The sequence below is a fragment of the Marmota marmota genome, unplaced genomic scaffold (assembly GCF_001458135.2).
Source record: "Marmota marmota marmota unplaced genomic scaffold, marMar, whole genome shotgun sequence".
Lineage (NCBI taxonomy): Eukaryota > Metazoa > Chordata > Mammalia > Rodentia > Sciuridae > Marmota > Marmota marmota.
Genome location: NW_026000020.1, coordinates 720,957 through 734,266, shown reverse-complemented (window position 1 = coordinate 734,266; position 13,310 = coordinate 720,957). Strand labels below are relative to the sequence as shown.

At 45.5% G+C, this 13,310-nt stretch overlaps 1 protein-coding gene across 1 annotated transcript in view; it reads left to right on the top strand.

The window, feature by feature from the left end:
* The first annotated feature begins 9,370 nt into the window (after positions 1-9,370).
* Positions 9,371-13,310, top strand: part of Sh3rf3 (SH3 domain containing ring finger 3) — a 338,666-nt gene continuing 334,726 nt past the window's right edge. Inside the window, exons 1-2 of the mRNA XM_048810400.1 lie at positions 9,371-9,677; positions 10,019-10,263. Coding sequence (XP_048666357.1) covers positions 9,371-9,677; positions 10,019-10,263 — 552 coding nt within the window. The remainder of the gene's footprint in view (positions 9,678-10,018; positions 10,264-13,310) is intronic.

The following is a 13,310-nucleotide window of genomic DNA, read 5'->3' as shown; positions in this document are numbered from 1 at the left end:
AATTGATTATCCTACTTTTGCTCCATATCTTTCATAAAGTATTTCACATTTTTCTAGAAGACACATTGGTATTATTTATAATTGACAATCTCCCCTTGGATGATTTAGGATGTGCTTCTGCCAAGGCATGAATTCAGATATTAAATATTATTCAATGTCAATTATGCTGTGATTATTCTGGGAGATTTTTTATATTCAATTTTCATTCATTCTGCTTATGACTATAATTCAAATGAGGGATTTCCTTTATTGTGTTAAATGTATTATCAATGTAGTGCTTTAGTTTAATAACTGTACCATGCATATAGGCTTAAGCATCTTCCAAGGTCTTGAGCCAAACTAAAATAAAGTGTGTTATGTCTCCAAATTGGAAGAGAGAATTTATTATAATTCTTTTGAAGATTGTGAAAGAAAACATAGACAACTGCAGGATTATTTTTAATACCTAAGAAGAATTCGAAATATTTTTGTCACAGTGCTATGGAAACTGCTGTTGGTAAAAAGGGGATATCTCATCAGAGTAAAATGTGCATTGCTTTAGAGTTGAATAAATTATAATTGTTTATTAAGATTTTTATGGCCCCAAAGAAATAGAGCTGAAAGACCTATTCCATCAGCTTGATCAGATTCATGCTAAAAACATGCTTATCTTTCCAATTTTCCATTGATCAGATTAAGAGAGGTCCAGATACATGTCTTGGGATGCCTCTTGGCATTGACCTGGAACTATTCAGCCTGAAGGGACTGGTCCCAAAGCCATTCAGAGTGTGAGGATAGCCACCCAGAATCTTCATGATGTCCCTGCACGGTGGTAGTCACTTTGGCCTCTGCTTGTCTGTAAAAGATAGAGGAAGACCGCTAGTACATGCTCAGTTGGCCTGGTCCCACCTAGCAGAAAACCAGGGCTTTGGTGGATGACAAGGGACTTTTAAAGGGATCATTCTCTCTTTTCAAGCCACATTTAGCCCAGGAGACACCTCTTGAAATTAATCTCACAATTCCACCACTGTCCTGAGGAGGATGGGTAGGGAAGGCCTTCCAGCCTCAGGTATGGCTGCTGATCCAGCATTCCATGACACCGCCTGGGGCAGCAGACCATCCAATACCTCTCTTTGTTAGAGTGACCACTTTGCACTCAGTGTGGCCTTTCCTTTTAGCACAATAAAAATGAGATCATACCTTTTGGCTTTGTACAAGAGGTACAGGGAGGGGTGACTTCCACAAGGTCACAAAGGACGGTCCCACTGACTCCTTGGAAGCACACACCTGCCTCTCTCACATGTCCACAGCCACAGGGAACACTCAGACATATCTCTGGGCACAGAGAAGGCTCACTTCAAGGTGCCTGGAGCCTGGCCTACATAGTAAGGAGGCTGGCACCTCACAGAGGGCGGGTTTTGCAGGTGGAGTCGTAAAGCCAGGGATGGTGGTACATGCCTGTAATCCTGGTGCCTTGGGAGGCTGAGGCAGGAGGATCGAAGGTTTAAAGCCAGTCTCAGCAACACAGCAAGGCCCTGCCTGAAAATAAAAAAGAGTTTGGGGTCTAGCTCAGTGGTTAGGTGTCCCTGGGTTCAATAACCCCCCTTCCTCCACTAGAGCGGGGATAAAAAGTCGTTCTGCCCAAACAGGTATTCCTGCCTCACAAAGAAACAAAGCTGAGTTCCCCTCACGCAATGCAATGCCCTTCACTTATACTAATGATATTTACACTGCAATTATCTGGAACAACTGCTTGAAAACGTGAAATGGATACACAGCATCTATTTTGCAAGCTTGAGAACTTTCCTCTGCTACCCTCTCTGTCATGGGGACGACAACATTTGTGTAGCACTAAATCACATCTGTGAGGCATTTTGCAGTCTGCAGATGGAGTGTTCTGAGTGATTGTGACTGATGAGACCCTTGCCGCCAGCTCCTTCTCCGCCCTCTGCTCAGCAAGTGGGGAAGGAGCCTCCCTGCAGTTTCCCGAGTGAAAACCAGGCTTCCTTCTCTCTCTGGAGGCTCCATCCATCACCTCCAGGAAAATGACTCCCAGATTCACACCCCCAGTCCCGACCTCCCTCCGGAGCTCTTTTTGAATCACATTTCTAACTGCCAGACATCTGCACCTCCCTGGCCTGCCAGTGCTTCAAACATGCATCTAAAGTAAAACTCAATGTGTGGCCCCTTAAATGGGTGCCTCTGGACTCCCTTTTGGGTCAAGGGTGCCTGTGATTTCTCATGCTCTCTTTCCTTTGGTATTTAATTAGTGACCAATGAGGGATAAATTGTGTGTATTTAGAAAGTGTCTGTTTGGTACCTGCTGTGTGTACCAAACTCTTCTTGCTGGTAATGAGGACACAGACTTAAATCAAATACTCAGGGAACTCAGGAAAGGAAACCAAAGCCACTGTTCCATGGGAAGGATGGAAGAACACAAATGGTTTCAGAGGGGAATTGGGTGGGAACACGTTTTTGGTGGAGAAGGTGTCAATGTCTGAAGTGCCCACTCTTTGCTCAGTATTTTATACATTGTTGTGGGTTTCAGAGAAAAGGATTTGAAGGCAAGTAATTAATTTAGGAGAGATTCCTAGAAAATATCAACAGAGGTGTGGAGTGAGACACACAGAAGGAACATCGTGGATCAAGAGCTCCATTGTGGGCAAATAAGGCTTACCCCTGCTAGGGCACTCGAGAACCAGTGTAGATTTAGCCCTCCCAAGGGGCAGGAGAGCCATGGTCTGCCATGGTTGAGGCACCGTCATTTATAGCCTGCAAACGAGTAGAGCAGGTGCTGTGTGGTCAGACACGGCTACCAAGCTATAGACCCCCAGGACTGGGAGTCTGAGGACTTACAGGAGAGTGTTGAAGCTTTGATAGCCTCTGTTACACTTGCCTCCTCTCCCCTGAAGCCCCAACAACCTGTCAAGGTTGATTTAATTCTGTTCACTTTGAGTCTCAGGCAACAAGGCAACTTGCACAAAGACAGTGACCTGGTCATGGGTGAAACAGACTTGAAGTCCTGCCTGGCTGCCCCTTTAACCCATAGTCCTGCTATGTGGGACACCACACAGCTGGGAGACCAGAGATGGTTGTATGGAGGGGGAGGTCTCAGTGGAGGTCTGGGAATGTGGGTGGCTCTCCTGAGCCTTGCAGGGCAAAATTACTGGTGTGGGGCTGGGTATGGAGCTCAGTGGTAGAGCACTTGCTAGCCTGCACAAGATCTTGGGTTCTATCCCCAGCACCGAAACTAAAGAAAAAAGCTGGTAGCCATGTTCAGTCACTATCACCTCTAATCTGCCTTTCCTTTGGATGCTAACTAGGTAGGTGACTCAAATTTTTACCACCCTTTAGTTTTTGAGGACTCTGGTGGTTTTTCTTCCTTCTCCTGAGGCATGGTGCTCTGCCTTAAGCAAGTTCTCTTTCTTGTTCTCCAAGATGGAAAATATCTGCTTCTCCGGGTCTTCCTACTACCTGCTATAAGCTGATGATTCCAAGTTTGCATTTTTATTTATTTATTTTTTTAAAGAGATAGTGAGGGGGGAGAGAGAGAGAGAGAGAGAGAGAGAGAGAGAGAATTTTAATATTTATTTTTTAGTTATCGGTGGACACAACATCTTTGCTTTGTATGTGGTGCTGAGGATTGAACCCGGGCCGCACGCATGCCAGGCGAGCCCGCTACCTCTTGAGCCACATCCCCAGCCCGCATTTTTATTATTTTTCATTTAATTTTAATTAATTACTTAATTAATTAAATTTATTTTATTTTATTTAGAACACAGGGGTGCTCTACCACCGAGCTATATCCCCAGTACTTTTTTTATATTGAGACAGGGTTTCACTAAATTGCCGAGACTGGGCTTGAATTTGAGATCCTTTTGCCTCAGCCTCCCAAGTATTACAGGTATTACAGGTGCATGCACCTGGCTTCGAGTCTGCATTTTTAGCTCTGGTCTTATTCATGATATTGGTGAGCTCTAAGAGTTGAATGGATATAAATAGACCCTGAAGTCCCACCATCAGGATGAAAACTCTGACTACTCCATTAAGTGGCTGTGACATTGGGCAGGTTACTCGGGGTCTCATTGCCTCTGTTTTCTCACCTGTCAAAAGGAGGTACTCTCTGAATGCCTCCCTCTCAGGGCTTGTGGTGGGTGAAAGGTACTCCTCAGCCTGGCGCGGGTAGGGCTGTTCCTGGCAGCTAGGTCTCACTCCATGACTGTTGGCCTTGCAGCTTCTTCCTGCCCTTCTAGAGAATTCCAGCATTTTGAAGGAAAGGATGATAACCTTGCTAGTATACAGTGGGTGCTTAGTCTACAGGTTGTTAAATGAATTCCTATGGATAGTTCTAAAAGTCAAGATCCTTAGCACCCCACTCCGTACTCCTATATTATTTGATTTTTTTAAATTGTCATAAATATACCATATGATATAAAATTCACCAGTTTAACCATTTAAGGGTACAGTTCAATGCCATTAAGTACATTTGTATTATTGTCATCCTATGTTATTATTTTACTACTAAGTTTCAATTTTGTTCCCCCCTGAGTTGGATTTCTACTTGCCCCAAATGACTCCATTCAGGGCTACCTAACTAAGCCTTCCTCAGACATGGCATTTGCAGTGTTGGAGACCCTTGGTGGCTCTGTATGGCCTCCAGGGTTCAGCAGCCTACCAGTTTGACTTTGTTTCCCAACCCATACCTCCTAGTTCTCCTGCCCATAAGGACTCTTCTCTGGGACCTTGCAGATACCCCTTTGCTTACTCTGGGGGATGTCTGTTGTTCAGCCCAGTATGTCTAACCCAGGCAGGAGGCTCGAACGTCTCATCCCTAGAACACTCCTGGAAAAAACTCTCCTCTGGTCCTTCAGGGTAACAGATATCTGTGGCTGGCTTGACTTCACAAATAGACTGCATACCTCCTGAAGGTGAAATTTGAACTTTCTCCCTGATGATTCTCTGGGGCCTAGGATGGTGCCCTACCACCAGGATAAGTGTTTCCTCTTTCTAGCCCCCACCCTTTTCTCACCCACTCCCACATACACTCTTACATACACCTTTTTCACATGGCCGGAAAGGTGGTCACTGAAATCCTGGAGTCCAAAATAAAGAGAGACTGCCCCTCTTCCACAAGTATCTGCATCCATAAACAAATCTCATGTCAGATGCTTAAGGGTGCTATTTACCTGTGTGCCTGTCCCTTAACAGATTACCTCCAGGGCTGAACTATTCTGAACATCCAGTTTAGGCCACTCCCTGTCTCTGTTGGGAAGAAAGGTGGAGACACTGAGTGTTAACCTGTGAAGGCCACATGGTCTGGGAGTGAGGAAGGTCCCCAAAGGAAGAGGTGCTGGACCCACTGGCACCAGGTAACCACTACGAAGGTACAAAGGTTCAGGGTAAAAAAGACCAATATTGATCTCTTAATGAGATCCCCTTACAGACATGACTTGTGCTTGAATCCTTCAGTGATGTGAAGCTCCTCCTTCATAAGGCTGCCAAGGCCATGGTGGGACAATTTGGATTAAGAAGCCCTTCTCCATGTTTAACTAATGTCTGCCTCCCGTAACTTTAATTCATTTTGCTTTTCCTACTGTATTAGTCAGAGTTCTCCCGAGACAGAATCGAGATAGATAGATAGATCAGAGGAAATTTATTAAGGGAATTGGCTCATGCAATTTCGAAGGCTGAGAAATCCCATGACAGTCCTTCTGAAAGCCAGAGACCCAGGGATGCCTGCAGTGTGGCTCATTCCAAATCCTAAGGCTTCAGTAACAGGGATGTTGATAGCATCATCGCTTGCAGTCGTAGCTCAGAACCCTGAGGGTTGTTGGTGTTAAGTCCCATAGTCCAAAGGCCAAAGAGCCTGGAGCTCTGATGTCCAAGGGCAGAAGAAAAAAATGTCCCAGCTTCAGGAAGTGGGGGTTATGGGAGAGAAAAAGAGAGGGAGGGAGGGGGAATGCAATCACTCCATTTGAATGATACCTATCCTCATGGAGGGTGAACATTCCGCACTCAGTCCTCTGACTCACAGACCAGTTTCACTGACACATTCAGAAATAATGCTTTGCTAGTTCTCTAGGTATTCCTCAATCCAAATAGACACCTAAACTTAACTATCATACCTACCAATAACAAGGCAAAAAGAAGTTTTTTTCTTCCAATATGTTATTCAATCTCAGAGATTTCAAATGCTTCGTATCTCTAAGGAGGTGAGACATTTCCATCTTCTAGTCTGCAGAAAACATAGCTCTGGCCCAGAGAAGTGATGTCACTTGGTTAAATCAGTCCCACGGGGATTTCTGTGCCCCAGAGCCAAACTCCACTCACTCCCTGTCCACCCTGCCTCTGACTCTGCTGTCACCCAGTGTCTGCCTGATTGTAGGACACACTCAGGAGGTGTTTGTTGAATGAATGAATGAATGAATGGTGCTCTCTCTACGCAGCTTATTTGGATGCCTTTCAAGCATAAAGGCCAAGGGACTACCATTAATATTCAGGTGCTACCATTAATACTCATATTGTCTCTGAATGATAAAAAAAATAATGTGTATCAATTAGAGTTTCCAGTTTCAAACAATAGAAACAAACTCTGGCTGATTTAATGAAGAAGAAACTAATTACATAAAGTAGGGAAATCTTTAGGGCCAAAATGAAGACCAGCAAAGCAGTAGAGGCCACAACCCAGGCTCATCAATGCAGTCACACTTGGACCTGGCCTGCTGAGGACAGTCTGTCCCCTCAAGATGCTACTGGCTGTTCTGCGGGGTTGTGGGTACCACTGCTGCAGGCTGCCTGCTTGCCCTGTGGTGGTGGGAACTCCATGGACTGTGTCTGCTCTCCTCCCTCAACTCCTCAGTGGATGGTGGGGGGGCATACATTTTGACTGGCTAAACCTGAATCACATCCCCACACCACCACTGGAAAAATAATCTGATTATCACCAAGTGAAGAATTTTCCAAACCTAAGGAGTTCAGGTTTAGGGCAGCCCCAAACCTGACATCTAGCTAACCCATCCTGTTCCCTCTGAGCTTTCTTTTCTCTGGATGGACGCTCTCTGTTTCTCTATCCTAACTTCATGGATGAGGTCTCCAGATCCCCTACCATTCTGTCATTAATTTTTGGTACCTGGAATTAGACGCAGTCTTGCAAATGAAGTCTGACAAGCCCAAGGTACAATGGGATTATTTCTTTCCATATCCCAACCCCTTAACTTCCATTAGAGCATCTTAGGATTTCATTACTTTTCTAGGCAGTCATACTACATTGATGACTCATATTGGCTCATATTATGCTTGTGGTTGACTGAATTCCCCAGATCTTTTCATATAAATGGCTGTTAAGCCAGGTCTTCCATCATTTACTTATATAATTGGCTTATTGAACATGTGCAAATTTAACTGAGAAACATAAAACTGTATTTGTAATACTTCAACTATTTAGTTCACACCCTTAAGTTCTCTTACACTGTAGTATAGTATGCTTGGTTACTTCAGCCAGAAGTTGCAAACTGATGGTTTTTGGCCCAATTTGCCTGCACATTTATTTTATTTGGCTATTAGGGTGTGTTTTAGAGAACTGAATTGGTTGCCAATGGTTGAACATCAGGAGATCTCACATAAAAAGCAGAACCCCCAACTCTCTTGGAAGGTAGGAAGATGTGGCAATACTTGGTCACAGGACAGGGAGTGATTGGCTGGTGTTGAGTAGCAATCTTCCTTTTAGAAGGAGCAGAGAGCTCATGCCCTGATGCCTTCGCCTAGCTGTTTCATTAATTCACATGCCCTGCCTGGTCTCTGTGTATGTTTGGTTTTGCAGCCTCTGTGCTATGGCAGGGGCTAAAGTGGAAGCATACCAGTCTGGGCAAAGTGGAGCTCAGCAGCTGTTGCTTGGTCTTGGTTGTGCATAATAACAAGGGACATTGAAGGCAGAGATCTATCCTGGGCTGCTGGCATAGGCATCTGTTCTGTCTCTCTACCATGCCACTTGTTTTTCTGCCAACTCTGACTTCTTTTCTGTTTTACTGTTGAAGGTGCTGCCAGGTTTTACATGATTCTCCTCCTATGGCCAATGCTCACAGATCCAGAAAGTGACCACTGGTCCAAGTTAGGTGATAGGATTTTAAAACTTCTAGCCCATGACAGCATCTGATAAGCCTGTCAGTTGGATGTTCCTGGAGCTTGGTCCATGTTTTCTGGCATGTGGGTTAGAAGTGGAGATAGCTGGTGCCATAGTCTGAAAGAATGAGTCATCATTTTAAGAGAGGAAGAACAGGAACTCAATCTACACTCATCTGGCTCAGTTCTTAGCTCGGGGTCCTGTAAGATGTCTCTTATTTTAACAGCCAGGGTGTGTCATTGGGAGCAACCTCTGATCTCTGCAACCTCTCCCTGTGCCTGAAGGGTTCCCTGTCATGTTCTCCCTTGTCCTGTGTCCTTGTCACCAGCTCTTGGATCAAGCATTCTGGGTCCTCTTACAAATTCCTCTTGACTGTTCCCAAGCAAGGGCCCAAGAGTGGCTCAGGTGGGTGCTTCTGTGCACCCAGCAGAGCATTTCCTTTCCTCATGGGATCCAGGCAGCTCAAGGATAACTTCCATCTCATGCTGCTGCCAGCGCTGATGTGAATAATGTATGTGGAAATCCACACTACTGAGAGACTTCTAGGTTGGGAAAGCCATCTGCTGCCATCAGGAGCCAAATTTTCAGGGTATCACAAACTGATAGAATACAGGATATCAGGAATGGAGGTGCTAAGATATATATTCAAGTCACAACTAGGTGATGAGACAGAGATATTCTTTCAGTCACCCCACAAATATTTATTGAGCACCTACCATGTGCAAGACACTGCCCCAGACACTGAAGATATTACAGTGCAAAAGAAATACCTTCAAGACAGCTTCTATTCTTATGGCATATGGTCTTCATATAAAGATAAAATCTAGCCCTAAGGAGTCTTTTTTTCCGAAATGCTTCTGCAGGCTTTTTTCTTTTTTTTTTTTTAAGTTGTGGATGACACAATACCTTTATTTTATTTATTTATTTTTATGCTGAGGAAAGAACCCGGTGCCTCACATGTGCAAGGCAGGTACTCTATCTACCAACTGAGCTACCACCCCAGCCCCCAAAGTCTTAACAGTACATCTCACCTTGCCTCATTTGTAAAATGAAGTTAAAATAATTACCTCACAGGACTGTTTAGAGGATTCAATAAAATAATGCATAGGCACATTCTTGGCATTTAAGCACCAGAAAATATTACTTTCTCCATGAAAAATCAGAAAAGTCACACTGAACTCAAACCACAGGACAGCCCACTGCCAATTCGTGGGCGTGCCCACTTCTGATGTAGCACAGGCAAAAACTGGCTTGGTTGGTGTCGGGTCAGAGATGGGTACCCGGGAGCGTTGGGAACACAAAGTGGCCACGAGGGGGCAGCGCACGGCAGGGAATCTTCGCCACCGACCCCAGCCCACAGCCAAACTTCCCTGCTGCTCCCGATCCTCCCGTACGTACTTCCGTTGCTCTGACGCTCCCAGAAACCGGGGCGTCGGGAAGGAAAGCGCGAATTCCCCCTCCTCTGCGCCTTGGGAGGAAATATTGGACTCGGTTCACCAGATCGCACCGCAGCGGGCGCTAGAGCCCTTGGAGCTGCGCCGCCGAGGCGCGGAGCCGGTTGCCCGGCAAGAGGGCGCTGGTGCGGGGGTAAGAGGCGTTAGCCTCTCCCCGGCCACCGGGAGAGGACAGGCTGCTGCTGAGAAGGGTCGGCACAGTCCCGGGGCGTTCTCGCCAAACCCGATCGCCTTCCCCTCCTGCCTCACGGGGCATCCCCACCCACACCCGCAGCTGTCACTTCTGTTTGCCGCCTGGAAAGGGAACAGGACCCCGAGCGCTCCCTGCAGTCGTCGGGGAGGATGCCTGCCTGGGCGTCGGCTGTGTCCTCAAGCCGTTCGCCAGCGCTGGCGAAGAAAGCAGTCGGGATAACGCCGCCCAAACTTTCCTTCGCAGCAGCGTTGGGAGGAAACGTCCCCCTCTGAGCCTTGCGGAGAACCCAAAGACTACTCAGCCCTACGGAAGGGACAGGGCCGTGCCTGCTTAGGAGTTGTTCCCGGGAACCCCCGAGGTGCCCTCAGGGGCAGGGCCAGTCGCCGGCGTGCGCCGAGTCCAAAGGAAGTCTAGCGGGCTCAGCGCCTCTTGCNCCTGTCTTCCTCTCCGCGGCGGCGGGCAACGCCACCGCCAGCCTGTGCGACCTGGCTACTAACAGGGGCGCTCCAGTGGCAAAGGTGGGTATCTGCCCCACGGCTTGGCGCTTGGTGTGTGGGAGCGCGAGTGTTGGTGGGCACGTGGGCGTAAGGGTAGTGATGAGAGGCAGAGGAGACCAGACGTGACCCTGCGTTGGCCCACTCTTCTGTTTTGCTCTTCTTTCTCTAACTTTGCCTCCCTCCAGCCACTCTGGGCATGTTCTCTTAGTTCTCACTTGCTAATTCTTGGGTACATTCCTGAGCACCCTGTTCCCCTAAACTTCTTGACACCTACTGTGGGTCCCCCTGCACCCACCTGTTCATATGTGAGTCAGCACCCCATCCTCCGTTCCGGTGGATGTGCCTTTGGGCTTGCTGCTTGCTCATCCTGACTGCCTCCCCATTCAGGCCCTGCCTTTAACTGCATTGTGGTCCCGTCTCCCCAGAAGCCGTGATCTTCTCCTGGACCCTCAGGCTCTCTCCTCCCTCAGACCTCCTGGAGGAAAGTTCGTGCTTATTTTTCCCCTAGTCTGATTGCTTCAGGAAGTCAGTGGCCTCCTGCCTGTGAGGCTGGCTAGGGAGCTAAAAGAGGGATGTGGTGTCTGAAGAATGCGGACTACAAACTTTTCCTTTAGCAGGAGGGAAGGAGTTAAACTGGAGCCCCCAGGAGGGTTTTGGCCCAGAGGTTTTTTTTTTTTTTTTTTTTGGACTTGACTTGGCAGCCTCTGTCACCAAGCCATGGGCTCTTAAGTAGGGTTACATTCCCATGTGGGCCGTTATTTTCAATTTTTATTATTGGTTTCATTTTGTGTGCGCATAGATTGTAGTCTCCACTGCTTCCGTTTTACTTGGAAAGAAAGATTTTCCCTGGAGAGCTTCAGTGATTTGGTTTCAAAAGGTTCTTCTTCCATGTTGTTACATACCCTCTGCCACCTCTCTATATATGATAAATATATATATATATATATATATATATATAGTGTGTGTGTGGGGGGTGGCAGCCCACCCATGCTGGTTTGAGTGACACACAAAGTACCTGCGTGTTTTAATATCTCTAAATGAAGAAAACACATTTTAATGTTAAAAAATATTATGTAGATATGTTGGAATTGTCATTTGTTTTAGAAAACACAACCGTATTCCTCTACTTTTGACCATTTAAGGAGTTGGTGGTGGTGCATAATTCTTCCAGTGCCTACAATCTTGAATTGCTGGGAAAATGCTAGCATCTGAATTACTCAGCACTTCAACATTGCTAACAAGAACTTAAACCCTTGGATGTTGAGATTGAGGTAAATGCCATACATTGCTGAATTGCTTTTTTTTCCCTAAGGATATGGAAGAATGAACAATCAAGGACAGTCAAGGAATGTTCCTACTTGAGGTCATTGCTAAGGGGTATTTTTGTCCTTTGGTTTTAATTGTGATTAAGTCCAGCTACATGCTCCAGTTAGATTTGCAAACTTTTCTTTCCTATCCTTGCTGTTTTTAATTTAAGGTATTATAATTAAAGATTTTTATTTGCAAAATAAGCAGGTTACCTCCTCCTATTTGAATAATTATGTGATTTTTTTGGAACTATGTCTCTAGTAAGACCCTGGGACATTTTGGCAATGGTGTATTTATGATGCCCTCCTAGTTTATGTTGGGGGAATCGTGTTTGACCAGGAGGTTCAGAGGTAACCTCTGAAACTCAAAAGGCACAGCCTTGGGGTGGCTCCTGGAACTCTTTGCCGGTTATGGCATTCTTTAGAATTTGTCAGAGGGCTGGAAGGTTGTAACTTTGAGTAATGATGCTTAATAACAGGGAATTGATGTTTAGTTGACTAGATTTTGATTTTGTAGGGGCGCACAGACTGTGACTTGTCTTGTTTTAGGGAACTTCTAGAAAGCATTTTCTTTATGGGTACTGTGTCAACTAAGTGTAGCCTTCTGCTGTTTCTTCACGGGTCCACCTCAAAGGGATTAAGTTCAGGTTCTGGGAAAAGCCTGAATTAAATCCAAAGTCATATTTGGTTGTTTACAGAGAAGAAAATATCGTGGAAGCAGGGATTATAAGATTATAATACTATAAAGCTTTTCATCTGCTGATTTTTCCACCTGTGCCCCTCCACCTTTTTTTTTTTTTGGTAGCACTGGGATTGAACCCACGGCCTTGAAAATCCTAGACAAGGGCTCCATCACTGAGGCACAATCTCCAACAGACTCACTGCCTTTTTTTTTTTTTTTTGGCAGTGCTGGGGATTGAACCCAGGGCCTTGTGCATGTGAGGCAAGTAGTCTACCAACTGAGCTATATCCCCAGCCCATATCCACTGCTTTTTTAAAAAAATATATATTTTTTTAGCTGTAGATGGACACAATATCTTTATTTTTATTTATTTATTTTTATGTGGTGTTGAGGATCAAACCCAGTGCCTCACGCATTGGAGGCAAGTGCTCTACCACTGAGTTACAACCCCAGCCCCCCACTGCTTTTTAACAGTCATTGGGAATCCTTCTGGTTAATCAGAAGTTCTGCATATTAAACTACTGTTACCAGTCTGGGGTAACAGCATTAGGTCTGGGTGCATCCTCTCAGGGAATAGAGAATGGATAGGGAAGGCAAAAGGGACTGAGATAAGAGTGTTACGCATTAAGCCACCCATGAATTTGGCAGGTGAAGACTTCTGTTAAACATTACTTCCAGATAGACTGTTGGTACTTTACTATCTATTGGAATGGTACTGCTGTCTCCAAGCAAAGCTGAATGCTGTATGTTGCTGCAGGTTGCTTAATAGGTGGGCACTCATTTTCATCATTCAGCAAATACCAAATATGACTCACCATAGGTAACCATCAATAGGACAGTCCCCTATTTTCACATCTAGAAACTCCTCAAACCTTATTTTGGGCCAACGGGGATATATAAACTTTAAAAATATGTAGATAGACAAATATCTACTTAGCTTATTTATTGAGTTATATATTGGAATGGAATCAGACAAAAATGTATTCATTTATATTTGGTTTCACTTTTGTCCAGATTCTTCATTTGCATCTTTTCATCGGGGTTTTTATGCACACCAGCATACTTGGAGTCCCCTACCC